The sequence below is a fragment of the Sinohyriopsis cumingii genome, chromosome 5 (assembly GCF_028554795.1).
Source record: "Sinohyriopsis cumingii isolate HCF-2022 chromosome 5, ASM2855479v2, whole genome shotgun sequence".
In the NCBI taxonomy this organism is placed as follows: domain Eukaryota; kingdom Metazoa; phylum Mollusca; class Bivalvia; order Unionida; family Unionidae; genus Sinohyriopsis; species Sinohyriopsis cumingii.
Genome location: NC_142965.1, coordinates 71,236,460 through 71,260,560, shown reverse-complemented (window position 1 = coordinate 71,260,560; position 24,101 = coordinate 71,236,460). Strand labels below are relative to the sequence as shown.

At 36.2% G+C, this 24,101-nt stretch overlaps 1 protein-coding gene across 1 annotated transcript; it reads left to right on the top strand.

Annotated features, from left to right (window-relative positions):
* Window positions 1-150: 150 nt before the first annotated feature.
* LOC149799406 (NADH dehydrogenase [ubiquinone] 1 alpha subcomplex subunit 1-like) lies at window positions 151-23,486 on the top strand. Its single transcript, XM_089958747.1, has 3 exons — window positions 151-296; window positions 12,088-12,177; window positions 23,196-23,486. The coding sequence occupies exons 1-3, from the start codon at window positions 195-197 to the stop codon at window positions 23,232-23,234; spliced, it is 231 nt and encodes a 76-aa protein (XP_089814873.1). The 5' UTR covers window positions 151-194; the 3' UTR covers window positions 23,235-23,486.
* Window positions 23,487-24,101: the final 615 nt, after the last annotated feature.

Sequence of the window (24,101 nt, the reverse complement as noted above, 5' to 3'; positions counted from 1 at the left end):
CAGTTATTGAGAGAAAATAGATAGTTTTATGAAAACCCTAAATAAAAGTATATCAAAATAACTTTTAATTTATTATATATTTATTGCATGTCTGTATGATGTTCTTTTGATACAATAATTTTCGGAATTGGATGGTAATATCATTTCCCCATTGAGCCTCAAAACGTCCGTAAGTTGAACGCTGAAGGGCGAAGATGTGGTACGAAATACTTCCATCTGCTGCCATTGTTTCTGTATGTTTATTGGCGCCTAATTATGTCCACTGGGCTACAACAAAATTGTTTTGCAATGGAAGGGTATGTCTGGTTAAATCAGAGAATATCATATGCTTCAGTGTACGGTTTGGATTATCATGTTTTCGAGGGTTACTAATTTCATCCCGTCCCGTTTTTTATATTTTCTTTTTAACGGTTTATTGACAATTGTTATGTTGATGTATTGGTTCAGAACGCTAAATGCAGGTTTATTAGGACCATTTGAAATATATAATACAGAAAATAATGGAATACAAAATAACTTATGGGTTATTGGTGTTGTAACTTCTATGAACATGTGAATAGGGATAACCATCAGTCCTACAATGTAAGACATAGCACATGTTGGTTTTGTTTTAGTGCTATGTCTTACTATTCAGATAACGACCTTGTATAGCGTGTTCCGATGTATACATCAGAACGAGTAGTCAAAAGTTTCAGGAATATCTCACATTTGGCAGCATATATCGACACTGTTCCACTAATTTATGTGTAATTAATATACTTACCATGCTGTCTTTATCCTGGCAGAATGAAAATATGACACTAGCAAATGAACACATTTTTCGTGTTCCATTGACATACATTTGAATTTATTGCAATGTGACTGTAGTCGAGGTATACCGAAGTATGTTTAAGTAGGTTCATGTGGTGGATGTGTTTCTTGAATGAAATGAAACATTGCTTTACAGTTTCAATAGGCATAATATATTTTTTCTACACTTGCAAATGGATGCATTTTCATGTTCCGTTGACATACATTTGAATTTATTGCAATGCGACAGTAGTCGAGGTATACCGAAGTACGTTTCATTAGGTTCATGTGGCAGATATGTTTCTTGAATGAAATGAAACATTGCTTACAGTTCCAATAGGCATAGTATATTTTTTATTCGTTTCATTAAAGAAAAATATTTCAACTGAACCTAATTTCGGCATTCCAGGCTTTCATCGCTCTCCAATCAACTGAAATGTAGGCCAATGAAACTTTAAAACAGGTCCATTTCTTTTGTGAGAATTTGAATTTATTAGAGAAAAGACATCAGGGTAAGTAAAGTCTTGCTAAAACATTATGACTTTGTATCAATGAGCCATTATTTTAGTTGCCAGTTGTGTGATATATTCCTGAAAATTTGATTCTCGTTACAATGTTAGTCGACATCAAAACACAGTACACAGTGCTGTTAGTTAGGTAGTAAGATCCTGACACCCAAAACATAAATATCAGCGTTAAGGTCTTACATGTAGGAATAGGATAACCATAGGCAGGTAAATCAGCCCTTCACCCATGATGATATTGATTATTGGGTGATGGGCTGATATCACCTATTCATTAAAACTACAATTATCTGCATCCAAATCTGGCTTCACACATCGGTTTACATTTTATACATGTAAGACCTTAACGCTGATATTTATGTTTTGGGTGTCAGGATCTTACTACCTAACTAACAGCACTGTGTACTGTATTATATGCAGATAATTGTAGTTTTAATGAATAGGTGATATCAGCCCATCACCCAATAATCAATATCATCATGGGTGAAGGGCTGATTTACCTGCCTATGGTTATCCTATTCCTACATGTAAGACCTTAACGCTGATATTTATGTTTTGGGTGTCAGGATCTTACTACCTAACTAACAGCACTGTGTAGGAATAGGATAACCATAGGCAGGTAAATCAGCCCTTCACCCATGATGATATTGATTATTGGGTGATGGGCTGATATCACCTATTCATTAAAACTACAATTATCTGCATCCAAATCTGGCTTCACACATCGGTTTACATTTTATACACTTACTGGTTTTCTCATGGCTGTGCAGCTACTGTCGACTGAAGGGTTCTTTTGGTGAAATGTAGATTATGTGTCCTAAGCAAATCATATGTTTGGGGACTTGTAAATCCACATGGAATAGCACAACCATCTGTCCTGTGACCATTTTGAATTTCACGCTTGATATGGCTGTTACCAATTACTGGTATGTGTCTAAAGTGTATGCGGGTTCCGAAATCATTTGCATGCAGCAAAATTGCACATTTTAATGAACGGATGACATCAGACCAATGACATCATCCATCGTTATCAACACAGATTTGTGGGGTTGATTTATCGGACTAGGATAACTGGTGATTTGGCTGCTGATTTTTAAGTAATACAAATTACCTTGCTCCATGCAAACTTTAACAAGATATGATGCTAAAATATAAGTATTTTGGGTAGTATGACTTCTTGTTTGATTTTGACAAATTTAAAATGATTTCAGTTATGTCGTTTTTTTAAAACTACTACTACCATAATTCTGATATGATTTCACCCTTAAAATCTGTTAAATGTGGGGTTTTTTCTTTTTTTTAAAGTTATTGACATTCTGTTCAGTTATTAAAGCAAAGACATATTTTTGAAGCACAATCTCAAAAGTTTTACAACTTTCAACACCCCTAGTTCATGGTACATATACACACAACAAACAAATATCACTTTATTATGCCTAATCCGGCTTCATTGCTCAGACACAGCAAACATTAATTCCTGACCCTTTCATTTTTAGAATAAAGTAAATAACAAACGCAGCTTGCCTACAACTAAAATATTCCTCATAATGAGAGTAGTAGTTGACATTATGAAGTAATATTTCACACATTTTTTTATTTCTACTATAAAAATATCTAATATTTTTTGTTTTATTCTTACCATTATTTTAATATTTTCAAGTAATTGATGTAGTCAGGTATTTAGAGAAAAATAGCTCCTAGTCAGTGTGTGGTACTAGGGGAAAATACCATCACATCATCAGTCACTATGCATAGGTGGCGCTCTACAATTTCATATTTTGCATAGGGTTAGAATTTTAAAGAAAAATAAATCCCCCAAGTTTCCTAAGTGTTCAAAGAAGCTTTAATTCCCTTTAATTTGGTGCATGATTGCTGAGTGTAATATGGGTCATAGAGTATACAGCTTGGCCTTGCTCCAGATGTGCACCTTTCAAAAAAGTTCTAGCTCCACTTGGTCATTTTCACTTCCTGAACTTCAGAGGTAAATTATATAAAAAAGAGCCGATAACTTTTCTTACGTTTTATATATTTGGTAATTCAGTCCCTGCAGAGCCAATAGTTTTTTTAATAAATGTTATGCATTTGGTAATTTATTCACTGCATTTTCAGAAGCTGGTATTGTCTAGTCTGGCAAAATTAATTTTCCCTATTTTAGACAAGTTCAGGCTGATATTTTTTAGCACAAGGGAGCAGTCATTTTAGTTGGCAGTGTGCTTAGGTCATGTACAATTTCAAACAAAAGTACTATATCCAAAGAAATTTCAGCCATATTACATCAAAGTAGCATAGTGGCATGCCAACATTCTCTCCACTGTGCATGGTGTTTTAAGTGCAAACATCTTCACCTTACATACTTCAGTCTCACAAAGGGGCCCCGAGTGGTCTAAAGCTCTCTCCGTTACGGATCACTGCCATCTCACCTCTGTCTGCATGGGTTCAAGTCTCAGATTCAGCCAATGTGGGTATGTGAGAAAGCTTGCCAGTAGCTTCTCATGGGTCGGTAGTTCTTTCCGGGTTTTCCTGGGTTCTTCCTCTACCATTAATACTAGCCGCCATGTATAAGCCTATCGTGTGCTGAAAAATGGCATTAAACCCTACAACAACAACATCAATCTCTCAAAAGTACATAACAGCTGGTGAGCACCCCATGTCAATAACATTATGGGGAGACTACTCTTAATAGCAAATATATCCAGGTGTAAATATTCAGTAGCTGGTTTTCCAACTGATATACTTTGCCAGAATATATTGTCGGCTACAACTGATCATGATATGTATTTTGTTAATGTTAGACAACTAAGTACAAGCTGATACAAGATTCAGAGAATGGGGAGAAACAAAACATGAGCTTTACATGGAGGCAGCCATATTGAAACTTCTGGTTTTGTCACATTATGACCCCATGTGGAAGATTCTACTAATTGCTGCTTTCTTCCTAAGTAAATTAAATTTTAATCAAATGATCTTAATTGATATACTTTCGAAATGAACATGATGAGGTCTTGTCAATATACCTTGCATATAACTAATTTTACAAGTTTTGGACTGTTGCTTTTATGAGAAATTAATGTCTCAGCTTCAGAATCAAGAATGGATCAAAGATATATTTAAAGTTGTGTCTCTAGTTTCACCATTGGTGGTTATTTTTTATATTCAGTCCCAAGCTTTGATACAAGAGAAGGTAGAAGAGGCATGGTGTTTCTGCATAAATTATACACCAGACAATGGTACCAGGATATATTTGTTGTTAAGAGTAGCCTCCCCTATTTGTTATCACTAAAGTGAAATCTTTTAACATTTTTAAAAAGTTCTTACTGATTTTTCCACCGTGTCATTTTTATTTTATTTTTTATGGACAATGTAACATTATCTAAATGTATATTGTGTAGTTAACCCAGAGTATATTGTTTTCACAGTTTTTATAAGATTTATTTTAGATGATTTAAAAAATTCATTCAACAAAGCTCTAATTAGGTTTTTTTTACCAACATTGACCAATGGAGTCATTAAAACAAGTGTACTAGGCAAGACATACAAAATAGCATAATACCTAGATGCATTTGAACCAATACAATTGAGCAAGCATAGCATTTATTAAAGACAGTGATCAAAAGTGAATATAGTGTTTGAATAAATTAAAATTGCAGTTTATGAAACAAAAATAATTATTGGTAAAAATAGAAAATGAAATTAAATGCCAAAGCACAAGATCAGGACTACAAGCACTTGCATTGCATATATATATATATAAATATATATAAGTAGGACACTTGATAGTTTATAAAACAAGGACAAATAAATAAACACAGACATTAGCTTTTGTGGCATGGGTGGTGGTGGTATTATTTGCAGATATTAAATTTACAATATTTATTTATTTATTATTCAATGATAGAATTATTGATCTAAATGAATTAAAATTTTATTGTTCTCAAAGGTGATTTCTATGGAATGGCAGAGGGATGCCTGCCTAAAAGAATTTTCAACTAGTGTTGAGTTTTTAATTACTAGGACATCTAAAATATTTGAACACCTAAAATTATATTTACTGTGTTTAAACCATATTAAATTATCCAGACATTTCAGAATGCACTTAAATCAGATTTTTAAAGTCTTATGATCCATTATTCAAAGTCTACGCACATTCAGGGTTGGTAATTTTGCAATGATTAAGGGTTTATGAAAACTGCTTGTGTGGTCATCAGTGAAAATGAATGGATGTTGACAATTTTTCTTCTTCAGCTTCCAAACAATATACATCAACTTATCGCAAGGGTCCTCTTTTTAGGATCTTTTCAGTGTTAGTAATTGTGTTATTTTGATAAAGTTAATTATTTCCTTTTCACACCAAAGTGAATTTGCTGCTTAGAAAATATTTCACTGCTGGCAATGCATGCATGATAAACAGTCTCATATTATATCATTTAATCTATATTGTTATGGGATAGCATTGGTCGTTAAACTTCCATTCATTGACTCACTATGTTCTCCATGGCTGATAAACTCTCAATAGAGTAAAGGCCCAGTTAAACTTAGACCTTAACTCCAAGTGGTCTCTGATTCTTTATTGAAGTAGGGAACTTCTACAATAAAAATGGAACTAGGGATGAAATGCAGGCTCAAATTTAAGTTTCTTCTGGTTTATTAACATTCACAAACTTGTATGGCATTACAATTTCAAGAGGGGCCCTGAGTGGCCAAGTGGTCTAAAGCGCTCTCCGTTACGGATCGCTGCCATCTCACCTCTGTCTTCGTGGGTTCAAGTCTCGGATTTGGCAAATGTTGGTATGTGAGAAAGCTTGCCAGTAGCTTCTCGCGGGTCGGTGGTTCTTTCCATGGTTTTCCTGGGTTCGTCCTCCACCATTAATACTAGCCGCCATGCATAGCCTATCGTGTGCTGAAAAATGGTCTTAAACACTACAACAACAACAATTTCAAGACTCCAATATCAGTTGCATCACTTACAAGTAATAACTCATTGATTTTATATCACAGTAGTTGTGTGCAGTTGGACAAACATACCGTATTTACCGTATATGTTGGGACACCGTATTTGTTGGGACACCATAAATTAATTTTAAAAGTAATTTTTTTGTGCACTGTATGTTCTGGGACACATCTTTTTTTCGGGTCGTAAGTTGTGGGACACCATTTAAATCATTCGAAAATTACATGTCGGAAATTGCACTCCAACTGAAATTTTATTTTAAAAAATATAAAACTGTATACTTGACATAAAACTCTTCAATCCACTGCAGCAGCATCTCATCAACACAACCCTTCTCCTGCACACATACGATCTATTCTTTTGGTACATGAATATATGTTTAGCTTTCTCATACCGTGAAAAATTGTTAGAGACAACACACCACCTGAAGCGGAAACTGCAAGGACAAAAGTCATATGTTTTCAAATCTGCACTAGTCTTGCTAATTCTCACACTTTTGACGCCCATCTTATCGTCAGTCCATCCAGGAATGCGATCAAAGTACACTAGAGTTTTATCCCTGTTAATGATCATATTGTCGGCGAAATGATCTATTCATCACGTGATTTTATTTTGCTCCAAATCTTCTGGATGATGCTGGGTCATCGATGTTCGCGCACAAAGCATTATATTGTAAACTTTAAAAACTGTTCCATTGTTTCACTTTATTTTAAAAAATGTCGTGAATACTGGTGAAAAGAAACCCAAGTTAGCTTCTTTATCTCGACCGTCTTTGTTTATTCGAAGCTAAAATATAAAAATGCGGCACACGTAAAAGAATCCAAGTCGGCTTCTGAGGTCAGCTTGCTTTGCAATAAAATAATCTTTGTATTGATATCCTTTAAAAAAACATTCGGCTTCCGAGTCCAAAGTTGGCTTCTGACGTCAGCTTGCTTTATGATAAAAATAACCGTTGTCTTTGATGTCCTGTTGGTAAGTTCAAAGAAGAAGTTTACTGTTGGCTGCCAGCTTTGTTTATTTACCACCAGGGCTTCTATGTGCTTGGCATTTTTTGTAGTAATTATTACAAAGGTGCACTGATGTCTGTGGATAAATAGTAATGATACTATTGTAACCCGCGCCGGCGAAAAGATTTTCACTTGCACTCAAGTGAATGTGTTTTTAAATAATGATTTTTTTTTTGCGAGATACTGTCATACAGTAAACTGGATAAAAATTATTCTTTTCTATTTTGAACCTAACACCGTACCATGCGTGAATGGCAGTTGTCTTCAATATATCGGTTGATTATTTCCCTCTCGTTTGCGAATTCATCAACATCTGTGCACAAAGCATTATATTGCGTCAAAATTTGTTCCATTGTTTCAATTTATTTTCAAAATTCTCGTGAATATAATTGAAAAGGAACCCAAGTTTGCTTCCATATCTTGGCCGTCTTTGTATATTAAACAAACAAAAAAAATATAAAGAAATTGGCTCACTTCGCAAAATCCAGTCAGCTTCCGATGTCGGCTTGCTTTGCAATAAAATAACCTTTGTACTGATATCCTTTACCACACAAAAAAAAAAAAAGTAACCAAAGTCGGCTTCTGAGATCGGCTTGCTTTGTAATAAAAATCACCTTTTGTCTTTGATGTCCTGTCGGTAGGTTCAAAGAAGGAGTTAACTGATTGTGTCGTGTTTATTCACCACCAGGGCTTCTATGTTCTATGTGTTTGGCATCTGTGGTTACAATTAATACAAAGTATCATTGTACAAAGCCTTGAGAAACACTCAACAGCTTTATAATATAACAAATAACTATAGGAAAGAGCATTGAGAAATACTCATTTGCTCTATATTCACACCTGCACTTATTATTCTTACTATTATTATTATATTTCCTATTTATATTGAAATGTAGCATGATATCCCACCCAGTCACACTATCCTGACACCAGGCTGACCAGTCCTAACACTAACCTCTTAATGCTGAACGCCAGGCGAGGCAGATGTCTGTACTGTTTTTGTAAGTCTTTGGTATGACTCGGCCGGGAATCGAACTCATGACCTACCGCATCCGAGTTGGACACTCCAACCACTAGGCCACCGGAGCGGTCTATATTGAATTGTATTATACATATTATTTGAACAAGATATGCAAGAAACATTTGACTTGACCACACAGAATCCTAAAAATACTGTCTGAATACTGTTTAACTACTAAGCTGATATTTAAGATGAAGTTGCTGATTGAAAACCTGACAATGAATGAATAAATATCCATAAAGGTTTTAGTATACAGATGTAGATGTCAAAACCTAGTTTTAGATCTGTCCAAAATTTTCTATATAAGAAACATTTTCTTTGCATTTATTTATGTACATATTGTGAAATAACTATGAATTCTGATTTGCAGAAAATAAAAAATAAGAGAGTTACCTTTTCTTTGTGCACTTCCTTATATGGTATTCATTGGAAAATAGTAGTAAAAGATTTTCCTATGCTCTGTCTAAACGTACGGAGCTCTTAAACTATCCCATGGAAACCCGAACAAGTCCTAGTAGAGATGCTGACAAGCTTTTTATACCTCCTGCGGAATTCTGCAGAATTCTGCACTTGGCAGGGAAAAGTCTGCCATTCGCAGGGTAGCAACTGCAGGGAAACATTATGCGACCATGCACTTGCACGGCAACCGTACTCTGCTTCCGATAGCAACAAAACTACACCTAAATTTTAATTGAAAACCTTTATAGCTCATAGTGTTAGCTAAGTGTGCATACAACAGATTTATTCTCCAATGGTCCAAATTTGCAGTACGAATGTTTTTATGCTTTAAAATTAGTGATGTCGTAAGCGACCCCTAACTATTATGCGAGATAACAACAGGAGTATTCCAAATGTGCCAAAATTGAAAATTGATAATTTATTATCAGTTTATATAGGAATATGAAATATACCTGAGAATCATACCAATTTTTGGTGTTGAATAACAGTTGGTATTTATGAATAAATTAATATTGTCCATCAATGTTTACAACACACACACACCTAGCTGCGATGTCATAACCCCGTCTGCGAAGTAGAAGCACTAGTATTAGTATTACCACTCATTCTGCTTTACAACGAATGAAATTTATTTGTAACTGTTTTAAACAAAAATTAGAGGCTAGATTTCCTGTCCATTACATTATACAGAGCTTAACCATTATGTCACATGAAAAGGGGTTTCATTACCTTTGACCGCTCCAGTGGCCTATTGGTTAAAGTGTTCACCTTGGATGCTTGAGGTCATGGATTCGAACCCTGGCTGAGTCGTAGCAGAGACTTATGAAAATGGTTCTAGCAGCTGCCTCCCTTGGTGCTTAGCATTAAGAGGTTAGAGTTAGGACTGGTTTGCCTGATGTCAGGACAATGTGACTGAGTGGGACATCATGCTACATGTCTGCAGCATGATGCCCAGTGCTAGACCTCACTATAAACTGTAGACATCATAGTGATTTGACTAAAAAAATTGTTAAAGCTCTGTTGAAAGAAAATCCAAACCCAACTTGTTTATTTTAATCCAGTATGGAACTGTTCATCACAGCTGAGAAATATCATGTTTCAAACAGTTGTAAATGTCCTATAGTCCAAATCAGCCTCCCACTGTTGAAAGAATTCAATTTGCTGAAACCACACAATAATGGCACAGGGTTGTCACTTTAAATATGCTAGCAAAATTAAGGGACATTGTATTGAGTTCTACCTGCCTGAAATCAATAAGTATAATTATTATCTTCAATATAAAAATTAATAAGTAATTTCTTACTTTAATAAGTTGATATATGAACAGATTGTCCACTATTTATGATGAATCTACACTTTCAATCAGCTTTGCTTAGTTTATTGATTGCCAATTCTTGTTTTGGTCATTAGTGGTTGATCAGATTTACAATGCTTCAGACAAGGCATGTCTGCAAAATTTGCACAAAACTGACACCAAATTTCACAAAAATGGTATGTAATGCACCAAAATAGTGCGAACAGAAAGAAACGGGAATGTTATTTTTCACCTTTATTAGATGTGCCAGCCAGTAATTAAACCATAAATGTCTGAATTGCAGAGTACTTGGTTTTTAAAAAATTAAAATGAACAAAATCCATCAGGTGATCTTTATCAGTTCCATTGGTTGTAATACTAAGACTGAAGGTTCTTCCCTCATTCTTGAACCGCCCTGGTGGCTAAAGTGGTTGGAGCATCTGCCTCGGATGTGGGAGAATTTACGTTCGAACCCCAGCCAAGTCATATCAAAGACTTCTAAAAATGGTACTAGCAGCTGCCTCACTTGATGCCCAGCATTAAGAGGTTAGTGTTAGGATTGGTCGGCCTGGTGTCAGGATAATGTGTCTGGGTGGAACATCATGCTACATGTCTGCAGCATGATGCCCCCATCCTAGACATCACTATAAACTGCTGCACAGTAGATGATGTAGTGATTTTAAAGCTACGTTAAAAGTCCAAACCATACATTCACACTCCTCCACCCTTCAAATCCCATATGGCAAAATTTGGAATGTATGTTAATAATCATGTATTTGGTATATCATAATCTCTACTCCATCAATTTTCTTAAGATCATGGTTCCAGTTACATGTTACCAGCTTGATACAGCACCATTTATCACTTGTAAAGCCATTGATGTTTCATTAAGAGGTACATTTGAAATTACAACTGATAACTGATTTCTTTGTCATGTGTCGATTCTGAAAGTGATAAAAATGATCAAGATATTTGACTAGAGAACAAGCTGGGAAAACTACAAAAGGGATGATGAAAAATCGTACAGAAAAGGAAACTTTCAATAAAGAAATGGATTCCAAAATGATACTACAAAAGAAAACAGTAATGTTGAAGAGGCATAACAATTTTAGACTTAACCTTCTCACAGAGTTTGGTCATCGATATCAGAGAAGAATATCAAAGTAAACAAGGTTATTTATTTAGTTTTTCTTGTAAACTTGGTAAATAATTAATCATTTTATTTTGAGGTTGACCTAATATGATCACATCATTGGCCCACGTTTTCAGTTAGCCCCATTTTTTCAAACAAACTGTGCCAGTTACCCCATTTTTTCAGACCTGACTGAAACACCACATTTGATCTTTTACTAACATTCCAAGCATAGGTTGTTGTTTGTATCACACAATTCTCTGACCTCTGACATCATGAGAAAATATTGTCTGTGAGGTATGGATTATGTTATCATGTAATGTATGAAATGGCAAAGTATCCAGTTTATAAGCAATGTAAATTTGGCTTGTGCATCAGTTTACTAAACAGGGATTTTTCGAAAATACGGATGCCATGACTGCACCATGAAAATCCTGTTATTGCTATTCCAAACAAATCGAAATACATACATGTAATTAATATTGGTTCTGTATATTTCTACATGTATCCTGATTTTTTATACTCTTTTTGCATGTATATTAATTCTGTATATTTGTACATGTACATGTATTTTAATTCTGTACACGTATACTTCTGTTCCTTATTTCTGATTCTTTTAACACTGAGAACAGAAAATCTTTAGAATTTAGATTTGTAGGAGTAATGTTGACCATTTGTTTCAAATATTAGAATCGACTAAAAAAAATTGTTATTTAACCTTAAGTTGAGAACATTATTTCTTCCAAGGTAATTTAGTGGTTGGGGCAGGTGCAGTTTCTGGGTATATGGACAGATGCTGGGCATGTGATTGAAAATATACCCATAGTAAACCTTAGCACAGATTTTGTAATAGTGTTGATGGGCTTGTCATTAGATAAATCTGGTACATCATGTTCTTTAATTATTCTTTCAGAATCATGGCCGCCACTGGTATGCAGATTTACATGATTGGCATTATTACACAAAAGACAAGAGATTAACTGGAAGCAACTATATCACTAGGGTAAGACAAAAAACTTGCATTATAGTATTTACAGGTGTTGTCATAGTGATGATGATCGTCATATTCATTGTTATCATAACCCTGCATGTAACAGGAGTTGTAACTTTAACTGTGTCCATCATGATCAAATTAAACTGACTACCGTATTTGTCAGCCTATAATATGTTACTTTTTGACCAGAAAATCTTAGTTTTGTCTTATACTCTGAATCGACTTATATATGGAATATATCATCCAATTCGTTTTATCAGGTGATGTAATTTTTCACATGAAAAAAAATATGTGAACAATAATTCATTTTGGGGAACAGATAATGTATGAAAAAATATAGGTCCCCACATTATGAAGGATTTAAAACAACTACATGATCGTCAGATAAAAATTAACATACATGAGATGTAATCGTGTTAAAGCAGCATACACCAGTAATATATACATTTAAATCTGATTTCATACCTGTGTGTTTGAATTGACAAGTTAGAAGATGAATAACAGTGACAAAGACATATATTTCATCACATTTTCATGCTTGCACCCCACAATCAAATAAAAATTATGTCCCAATATAAGAGAATGAGATGGAGAAATGTATTTTTTTCATCTACCTGATGACTATGATCTTACTCGTATACAATGCAGTACTATTCCATTATCAGTTAATACCAGTGGGTAAGCAATTCCTTTTTGAAGTTTTAGTTCACACTTCCATTGTCCAAGAATAACATGGCTTTGTAGTGGTGTTTACATGCTAATTAATTATGCTACAGCTGTAGACAGGTTTTCCAAGCTAACACCTGTTTGAGGTGAAGATTCGGCAGACCAGATCAGATTAGTGAGGCTTCCAGTTGTGAAATGAGGCTACCCACGGGGTATTATGAATATGGTACCATATAATGAAAGGAAATGCTGGTTACTGATGTAAATTTCTCAACCAGTGACATCTTTTGAACTTATCAATAGAACTGTCAGTTGTTTAAAGTCTGAGCGAAGATCAAAAACAATTGCCACCTAAGTACAGGAAGAGTACATACATTTTTTTAAAAATCTTATTTGTTGGGAATGGAGAGGTCTTTGCAAATGCTGAGAAAATTAGACAGCTTGCAAAATGGTCATTCTTGGGACTTAACCTAAATGGAGTCTATATGGTTATAATTATATTGAATATAAAAACTCTGATGGAGTATGGTATTTTCATAGTTTACATTTACTATTTGTTAATCTCTCTTTGGCAACGGCTTAGCTAAACAGGGGTAGTAAAGGTACAGAAAACTTAAAGAGCTGAAATATCTATCTATCTCTCTCTCTCTCTCTCTCTCTCTCTCTCTCTCTCTCTCTCTCATATTGGGTGATAATATTTTATTTTGATCACGAGGTGCAAGAAGAAAAATGCCATGGAATACATGTATGTGTGTGTCTCTCTCTCTGTATCTCTTTGAAAAAGAACTGTAGAAAAAGCATTTCAGCATTAATGATGCAATTTCCATATTGTTGGTAATCTGAAATAGTAAATAGTGATGCCTTTAAAATGTATGAAACCGGAAGTTACTACAGTAAATTTTATCATATCTGTAACTCAGTAAATTGTCATTGTCATTATCTATAGCAAAAAGTACATAATACATCTAAAATACTTTGTGTGAAACAAATTAGGTACTTTAGTTAAATTTAATGATGCTGACCTGAAAGTAAGAGGATAACATTTGTGATGCTGTGTGGTACAAAGTGAAAAAGACAAAGCCATGTTATTGATTTGGCCTCATCTTATGCTCAGCATTGACTTATATATGGATAAAGGATATAAAAATTTGGCAAATTTGCTCATGGGACTTGTACTCTGCATTGACATGGAGGGCAGCAATTATTTATCACCTTTTTTCATTAGTAGCCTGTTTCATAGACAGTGTTACAGATATGATCCAAAGGGTAGAGGATATTGTGTCCCTCTCTCTCTCTCTCTCTCTCAGGGGTACACATGCCATTTTAGAGGGATAAATGAAAATAATAGTACATAATGCACCAATAGTGCTATAAAAATGAGATGAGTTTGCTACCTCCACTTTGTTTGCACAGTACTATCACATTTTTCTTGAACTTTTTCATTATTGCAGCAAGTTTTATTTTGTGCTCAGATAACTCATGAAAATATTATCTGGTTAACCTGAAATGAACTCCACCATGGAATGGACCAGTTTTGCAATCCATGCAAAATAAAGCTCTTCGGTATCTCGCAAAATCTTGCAATTCCAAAATAAGGCGCTCTTTGCTGGGAGATTTACAAACAGTCATAGCGTCAGAATGTGAGAAGTATATTGATTATAGCCTAGAGAATTGACAGTGTATAAACATCAAACAGTTAAAAGAAATCTTAAATCTGTACAATGGTAGTGTCAACATACTAACGGCCTTGCTAGCATCAGGATGCCAATATTCCACAATCTGTTATGGCTCTCTGAAAGCACTCATTGGACTGGAGATTTAAAAGAAGTATCAGAAGTGAAAACTCATTGGACTGGAGATTTTAAAAGAAGTATCAGAAGTGAAAACTCATTGGACTGGAGATTTAAAAGAAGTATCAGAAGTGAAAACTCATTGGACTGGAGATTTTAAAAGAATTATCAGAAGTGAAAACTCATTGGACTGGAGATTTAAAAGAAGTATCAGAAGTGAAAACTCATTGGACTGGAGATTTTAAAAGAATTATCAGAAGTGAAAACTCATTGGACTGGAGATTTTAAAAGAATTATCAGAAGTGAAAACTCATTGGACTGGAGATTTAAAAGAAGTATCAGAAGTGAAAACTCATTGGACTGGAGATTTTAAAAGAATTATCAGAAGTGAAATTCCACTAGATTGATGATTATTTAGTAGAGAAAACCAAAAGTTATGAAAGGAACAGTTTTTGGAAACGAAATTGCATTTGCATTTTTCTCTTTAATTCATGTCATTGGGATTAAAGTTTCCTGGAACAGAGACTATTGATGTATGTGAAAAATGATAGCATCCATGAAAAATAAAATACTAAAACTATAGAATAATATTGTTTTAATTCAAAATACATAAACTTTAGAATAATATTATTTAAAATACAATAACTGTAGAATGTCATTTAAAATTCAAATATGTAACTACAGATAAATGTTATTTTAATTAAAATATTAAAATACCAAAACTGTTGATAATGTTAATTTGATTTAAAATTGTTTAGATAATTGCCTGACTTGAATCCAGGATTCTGAAAATGGGTTTATCATTATGTAGACATTTTCAGGATATGAAACTAGCATTTGTCAGTTAGTCAGAGACCAGTAGATTTCACTATGAACTAAAATTGCTATTAGTGTTAGAGGACTAAGGAAAATTTTGTTTTAAATTTAAGTTTGACAGAAAGGGCTGTTGTATTCTGAATTTGCAAGGATATTGATTGTTTTTCTGCTGATTGTAGTTACAGTTTATTTAAACTGAACATGCTTTGATAGACAAGTTGTATATGCATTTAAATATAATTTTACATTAATATTATTAAAACTTAAAAAGAGTTTTCTTTAATTGGTTTAGTGCAAAATAAGATAAAATACATTCTAAAACAAAGTTTTAGTATATTTTTCATTTGCTTGGCTGTTTGTTTGTTTTTTTTTTTACAACATATTGGAGAAATAGGTTTATTATTATTATTATTATTATTATTATTATTAATGCTTGTATTTGTTTGTTAACACTGTAAGTACTTGTACATGATGTCATAATATTATTCAGACTTTACAACACCTGTCTCTGCTTCCAAGTCAGTATAAAGAACATTCACCCAGCAGTGATAGCTTCATTTTGATTTTTAGCTATTGATATTAGGAACTCATCTGAAATGTGTATTGTGCAAGGGGTCTATTTTCCAGCCTGTATCTTGTGCTCTCATTTAACTTTAGTGTGCACATTTTATCTACCAGCATTTGTTTTACTAAATACCATGGGGTTTTTTAAATTACTTATCCTTCCAAACCAGCAAATCATTAATTACATGACAAAATGTGTATTTGCATAAATTTAGTCACTTGTCAACCTTGAAATAAATTAAATCATCATCACTGTAAGGATGACTTTAACATCAAAAATGTGTTACAGCCTTGATATTTGCCACCTGATTTCAGTAGTAACCTGTTTTGTAGGCTACCATCTTTTGCCAAACTAAAGCCATTAACAGTTCAAGCTTACAAATGGTTTTTACATATTTTATACAGTTCAGTGTATATTTCTTTTATTTTGTTGTTTTATTTGGCCCAGAGGTTTTGTAAAATAGCTGTTTGAGACAAATGTTTTGAACATAATAAATATTGACTTCTCTGTACTCACATCGCCATATTTTCCCATCACTTGCTCCTAATCTGGTAGGGGATAAAGTTATTTCATCCTAAACTATGAGTCAAGTATAATGTTTTCTTGATCTACATAAGGTCAACATTTTCATAGGAAAAGATATTTGTCCTAGCCTGGCACTTGACCAAATGAAAACTAAGTCATGATAAGTAAAATATAGTAGATTTATTTTTTACAAACATTGGAATCACAAAGTACATACGATCTTATATATGTATATCTTGGCATCCGTCTGTCTACAGGAGACAGTGCTGTAGCTCCAGAGTAAGTTGTTGTTTCTCCTTCTTTCTAGCTGTCTTTTCAGCTTACTTTATTTATGTTCCTGTCTTCCTCAGCTTTTTGAACAGCTAGGCACCAGGTGGAACGGTCGTTAGCACAGCTCTCCCAGTCATTGATGTTGGCAGTCTTCATGACCTTCTTGCAAACATCTTTGTAGCGCGGACGTGCCTTCTGCTAACTCCCTGTATAACAGGTCCTTGGGGATGTGGCCTGGGTCCATTCTCTTGACATGGTTGAGCCAGCGAAGATGCCTCTTGCTGAGAATGGAGAACATGCTGTTCATGTTGGCACATTCCAGAACCTTTGTGTTTGGTACTTTGTCCTGCCACTGGATGTGCAGAATGCACTGCAGGCATCTCATGTGGAAGCTGTTGAGTTTCCTCTTGTGTCTCGCATTGGTGGCCCATATTTCACTGCTGTAGAGGAGTGAACTGAGCATGCTGGCCTAGTAAACATGCAGTTTGGTCTTCTCACTGAGATTGGGTTTGTTCCAGACCCCCTGGTTCAGTCTAGCCATCACAGCTGCTGCCTTGGGAACCCTGCCGTTCACCTCAGAATCAATGGAGAGTGAGCTGGAGATAGTGGACCTGAGGTTTGTGAAGTTCTCAACAACTTCCAAGTTGTACCCATTGATAGTGATGGAGGGAAGGGAGTCTGCGTCCTGTGCCATGATGTTCGTTTTCTTCAAATTGATGGTCAATCCAAACTCCTTACAGACTTGGGAGAGGCAACATACCAGCTGCTGCAGTCCATCTTCCATGTGCGATGTCAGGGCTGCATCATTGGCAAAGAGCAGTTCATGAATGAGGACCTCTTTGATTTTAGTCTTAGCATGGAGACGGGCAATGTTGAACAGATTGCCGTCAACCCTGGTATGGATGTACACTCCCTCGCTGCAGTCCTTGAAAGCATACTGGAGAAGAAGATGGCAAAGAGCATTGGCACAAGGACACAGCCTTGTTTAACTCTGCTGATGACTGGGAAGGCCTCTGATGTTGTGCCATTGAAGCACACTGTACTGTGCATGTTCTCGTGGAATGACATGATGACAGTGAGCAGTCTTGGGGGCATCCAGTCTTCTGCAGGAGTCTGAAGAGTCCACTCCAACTCACCAGGTCAAATGCCTTTGTCAGGTCTATGAAGGTGATGTAGAGGGGCATCTGCTGCTCGTGACACTTCTCCTGCAACTGGCGTAGTGAGAAGATCATGTCTACAGTTCACCTGCCAGTTTGAAAGCCATACTGGCACTCTGGGTAGACGCAGGAAGATGTGGTCTGCTAGTGCATCAAGGCAACACATGTGAAAGCCTTTCCAATGATGCTGAGGATGGAGATGTCCCAGTAGTTGTTTCAGTCAGTATGGTCTCCTTTGTTCTTGTACAAAGTGATGATAGTGGAGTCACGTGTGTCATGAGAAATGTGTCCCTGTTCCCAGCAGAGGCAGAGGGGTATGTGAAGGGGCTGGAGCAGTGCTGATTTCCCACTTTTGAGTACTTAGGCAGAATGCCATCGCTTCCAGGAGCCTTACACATGCAAGACAATCAATGGCTTTTCTGAGCTCTTCCAGGGTGGGCAGTGTGTCTAGTTTCTCCATGACTGGCAGGTCTGGGATGGCATCCAGGACGGTGTTGGTGATGATGATTTGGGTCACATACAGCTCAAGATAGTGCTCGACCCATCGCTGCAGTTGTTTCCCCTGGTCTGTGATGACTTCAACTGTCTTATACTTGAGGGGGTTGGTCTTGCATTCCTGGTGTTGGCAGCTGTCTGTATACTGGTGCAGAAGTTCACCCAGTAGGTGTTGGCGCAGTGGTGGGCGGTTTGCTGGGCATTGTTCCTGGTAGTCCTGAGGGCTTGCAGTGTACTGGGGCTTGGAGGGCTTTCCTCTCAACATCATCCACCAACTCTTGCAACGCCATTGGTGCCAAGCTGTATCGGCATTCATCGTTCCATAGATCCATGGAGAAGGGGGATCTGCTGCATGGGCAACAGCTGATTCTCCATACCACCCTGCCCAGGCTTCTTAGCTTCACTGGAGAGGACACTCCAGTGTCATCATACAGCATCAGCACAACACGGGTAGTAGCAGTTTACTGGTTCTAAGTCAAAGCTTGATTGGCATAGAGCTTGGCGCCAGGGGTTACTTCTGACAGTGGGAGAGATCACCATGTCTCACTGGACAGCTACTGCCTGCCTCAAGCTGGGCAGCCCCCAGTCAGTAATGTGCTGCCCACCATGTTCTGCCTGCTTCACTGGTTATGTGAAGCTTAGAGAACCATCTTGACAATTGGGCTACAAACTCTGCACCAGGAATCACTTAAAGAAGAAATAAGAAGACTCCAGATCTTCATTTTGCAAGCTGGAACATCAGGACCATGTGTCCTGGATTGACAGCTGACCTGCAGCAGATCGACGATGCATGGAAGACTGTCATCATTGATAGAGAACTTTCCTGACTGAACATTAACATTGCCTGCCTCCAGGAGACCTGACAGCAGTACCATCAGGGAAGCCAACTACACTTTCTTTTGGCAAGGGAAGCCCTTAGATGAACCTAGGCAGTATTGTCTAGGCTTTGCTGTAAAGAACACGCTAGTCGCCTTCATTGAACCTCCGTCATCAGGTACTGAGAAAATGCTTGCCCTCCGGCTGTCAACAGCCTCAGTCCCAGTCAACATCTTCAGCATGTATGCACCAACCCTCTGCTCCACCCACGAGGAGAAAGACAAGTTCTGTGAGACTCTGGATCAGGCAATATCCAGTATCCCCAACACTGAAGACCTCATCTTACTAGGAGACTTCAGTGCTAGAGTGGGAGCTGACCACTAGGCCAGGTCCACCTGTCTCGGCTCTCACAGAAGGGGCAAGATCAGTGAGAATGGTCAGTGACTGCTGGAGGTGCTCTGCTCCCACAGCCTATGTGTGACCAACACTTTCTTCAATGCAAGGAGTTTCAAGAGGTGTCATGGAGACGCCCACGTTCACGCCACTGGCACCAGCTAGACCTCTTCATCACCAGACATGCAGAATTAGTCCTCCTCACCCGCAGCTACCACAGTGCTGACCGCGACATGGACCATTCACTCGTGGCCAGCAAGGTGCGAATAATGCCCAAGAAGAAGGGGCGCCCATGCATCAACACCTGCTGTGTAAGCAACCCGGAGGAAACACAGCAGTTCATCAAACTGCAGGAAGCTATCACCAAAGTGACACCTGATGACACCATCGACTCCAAGTGGTCCCACCTCCATGACCCTGTGTACAATTCAACCATCACTGCTTACGGGAAGAAGAAGCGGAAAAATGTCTACTAGTATGAGGCCATCTGCAATGAGATGGAGCCCATGACTGAGGCAAAGATTTACCCATCTATGGGTATTGACATGTACCCAATGCTGGAGAAAGATACAAGTTTACAATATCTTTACATTACTCCACAATTTATACATGTACAACACAAGTCATCTCATATTTGTGGCTTGTAAGGTTAATAATTCCCTTAATTTCTTTGCACATACATATATTATTACATACATTTTCTTTGGAACTGTTACCCAGGATTGGAGAGATTTTATGTCTCCATAGATGGAGAAATATGGTCATTTGGAATGTATTTCCAAACAGGATAAATTTATAGTTTGTCTAATATTGTTATGGGTGGGTTTAATCCAACTTCAACGAACCTGAAGCATTGCCACAGCCATGGTTTAAGGTTTTGTTTCTTTTATTACAGCTGCTTAAGTCTGTGTTTCAATGTACGAAGGCAGCACTCATCTGTCGATGCAGACATATTTATATACAAATATAGTAGCTAATAGAAGCTCAGACATCCAATGAAAATGTGTAACGCATCCTGTCTAATGATGTAATTTCAATACCTCCACACTGGAGTGTGTAGTACTGAAATGACATCATGAGTCTGAATGATTTGTCCAGCAAAGTTAAGTGGAAATACAGTATTGCACCTTGAGCAAGCACAGTGGATGTTCTTCCACCCCAAACTACCAATGTCCCAAAAAATTTACAAATTCACATATCTTTTTCATTATAGAGGGACAGGTACATAAAATGTCTTCCTGACAACTCACCTAAGGTGCATCACTGGTAACAAGGCACAAGGCATGCATGAAGATAAGTTCTTAACAAAATGATGTTCAGGGCAAGTTTTAGCATATGCTTCCTACATATAAGGCATGCTATGATCACAATATATGTGCTTATAATGATATTTTTTGGCAAGTTTTGACCAAATAAGATGTGAATGCTTATTAATACATGTAAGTATACCACATCATATATGGTTGTTGGGTCTCTTCAGTCAAGAACTTAATATTAAGCAAAAATAATAATGCATTATAAGAGTAGAAGTGATATAATGAGGTGGTTGTAAGGGTAGTAGTATACTGAGATGATTTTTAAAAGGGAAGTTTTATACCAGATAGAATGTACAAGAGAGGAAGTGGTCACTGAGATGATTTATAAGAGGAAAAGTGGTGGTACTGAGATTATTTCTCATAGTGGAAGTGGTTTTTGAGTTGCAGCATATGATGGCTGGTATACTGAAATAATTTATAAGCAGGGATGTGGTATACTGAGGTGCAGTATAAGAGGGCAGTGGTATAATGCGATGATAAGAGGGAAAGTGGTATATGGATTGCCAGTATTACAGGGTAATGGTATTCTGAGATGATTTATAGAAAGGAAAGTGGTATACTGTCAGGCAGGAAAAGATGACAGTGGTATACTGAGGGGCAATAAAAGAGAGAATTGATATACTATATGGCTGTTTATGAGAGCAGTGGCATGTTGAAATTATTGATAAGAGGGCAGTAGTATAATGAGGGACAATAAAAGGGGGAATTGATATACTCTATGGCTGTTTATGAGAGCAGTGGCGTGTTGAAATTATTGATAAGAGGGCAGTGGTATATTGAGGGACCATAAAAGAGGGAATTGATATACTATATGGCTGTTTATGAGAGCATTGGCATGTTGAAATGATTGATATGGAAGTGGTATACTGAGTGGCAGTATAAAAAAGTAGTGGTATATTGAAATGATTTATAAGAGAAGTGGTATACTATAGGGCTTTGTAAGAAGGAAGTGTTATACTGAGATGATTTATAAGAGGGGAAGTAGAATACTGAGGGGATTTATAGTGTATTGCATTCCTTGCTATTTCTTACTTTATTTTGTCAATAACATGAAGAGGGCCTAGAGTGGTCTAAAGCGCTCTCCGTTACAGATCACTGCCATCTCACCTCTGTCTGAGCCGGTTCAAGTCTCAGATTCAGCCAATGTAGGTATGTGAGAAAGCTTGCCAGTAGCTTCTCATGGGTTGGTGGTTCTTTCCGGGGTTTTCCCAGGTTCTTCCTCCACCATTAATACTGGCCGCCATGTGTAGCCTATCGTGTGCTGAAAAATGGTGTTAAACCCCACAACAACAATAATAACATGAAATTGGAGAACACTAACAGGAGCAACTTATATTCATTTTTTATTCAGTATTTGTGGTCACCTAGGTTACACATGGGCAGGCAAGTAGGCATTGAAAAAATATTGCCATTTACATCCACAAGCTTTTTTACCACTTGGGATATTTTTATACCACAGCCAAGTTAATTGTATTCATTCACTGAATTTAATATTTGATCCTTTGCAATTTTTGTGAAATTAAATAGCTAAATGCATGGTGTTGTTGCCTCCTCGTATTTTGTTTCTTTTCTGACGTTGTTCTTTCTAAAAATATAGAATTGCCTGTCTGTTGGCAGATCCCTCTTGCATACATGTACGACTTAAGAAAAAGAGTATAATAACATGTGAAACCATTATTATCTTGGAAATTGCGATTAGATAAGTCTTGTCTTTGGTCAGTCTAGAGTACAAAGTACAGAATAAATCTTGGCCTAAGATGTCTCATGTTTCTGTTCAGATTTTGATATTGTGCCCATTGAATATCATAGCATCTTTTTTAAATATAGGATTTTTATTTTGTGAAGAGGTTTCTTCCTATTGTATCACTACCCACTATCTTTTAGAACAAAATATCTTTTATATAACAAAGAATTTTTTAAAAATCTTTCTAAATGAAACTGACATTAAAATGTTAACACCTGAAAGAAATAAAGAAAAGTTAATTGTACATGTATTTATTTTTAAAAAAAGAATATGTCATGGTTGAATTTCAAACAAACATCCATCTATTCATATGTAATTATCTGACCTTAGGAGTGTCAGGCAAGTCAAAGTAACTCTTGGATGTACATAGACTAATACATACATGTATATATTTACATTCATTTCATTTTTCATCCACAAAATGTTCTGATTTTGAAAACATTTTCAGTATTTTTATATTTTTTATATTTTTAGGGCTTGGAAACTATTCCAGATCTGCCAGATGACAAGTAACACAGTTTGGATAAACAGCAGAAAGAAAATCAGGGATTAAGTAGGATATTGAAGACTCCACAATTTCAGATTTTCTAAGCAAAGAAAGTAGTTTTCAGAATTTAAGCATAATGTGAAAGCAACTACTGAGTTTTAAAAGTTCGGAACGTCAGTGAAATATACCTTTGAAAGTTCAGAATTTGTAAATATGTGTTTCATTTTTAATGTGTCAGGTATGATTTGATGTTATTAAAGATTTTTTCTTGATAGAAACATTGTTCTTTTTTATTTACATACAGACTCATCCTAATTGAATTAGCACCATGCTTCATTATCAAAATTAACATCCAAATAGTCTTCTTAATTTTGACATGTTCTTGTCACCTGCAAAATGTCAGTGATATAAACCACTTTTCTGATGGCATAATTGTTTTGCCCCACTGGTTGCAGAGTAGTGGATTTGGTACTATATGTTTGTCCTTTACAGAAAGCTTGCAAAAACTTGACAAAGACAAAATTTGGAAAGTATGTACTGTTCTGTTAATATGTAAATGATCTGATAAGATCTTCATTCTAAATATTTACATTGCTTTTTTAAGCTTATTGGATGGCCTGTTGTCCACCATCTGTCATCCATCATCCACCTGTCTGTTTGCACTAATTCACCTAAGGTACTACAGTTTTGAAGAGATATGATAGGAATATTTTATATCATGTGAGCATTCGAAATTACATTCATTATAGCCTTCTAGGCAACTGGATGGAAAGTATACTTTTGACTTCACATAAAATTGTTATTAAGCATGATAGGAATGTTCTTTAATAGTTGCTGTGCCAGAATTTTGTTAGGAATGTCTTCCATGGCAATACATACATACATACTATGGG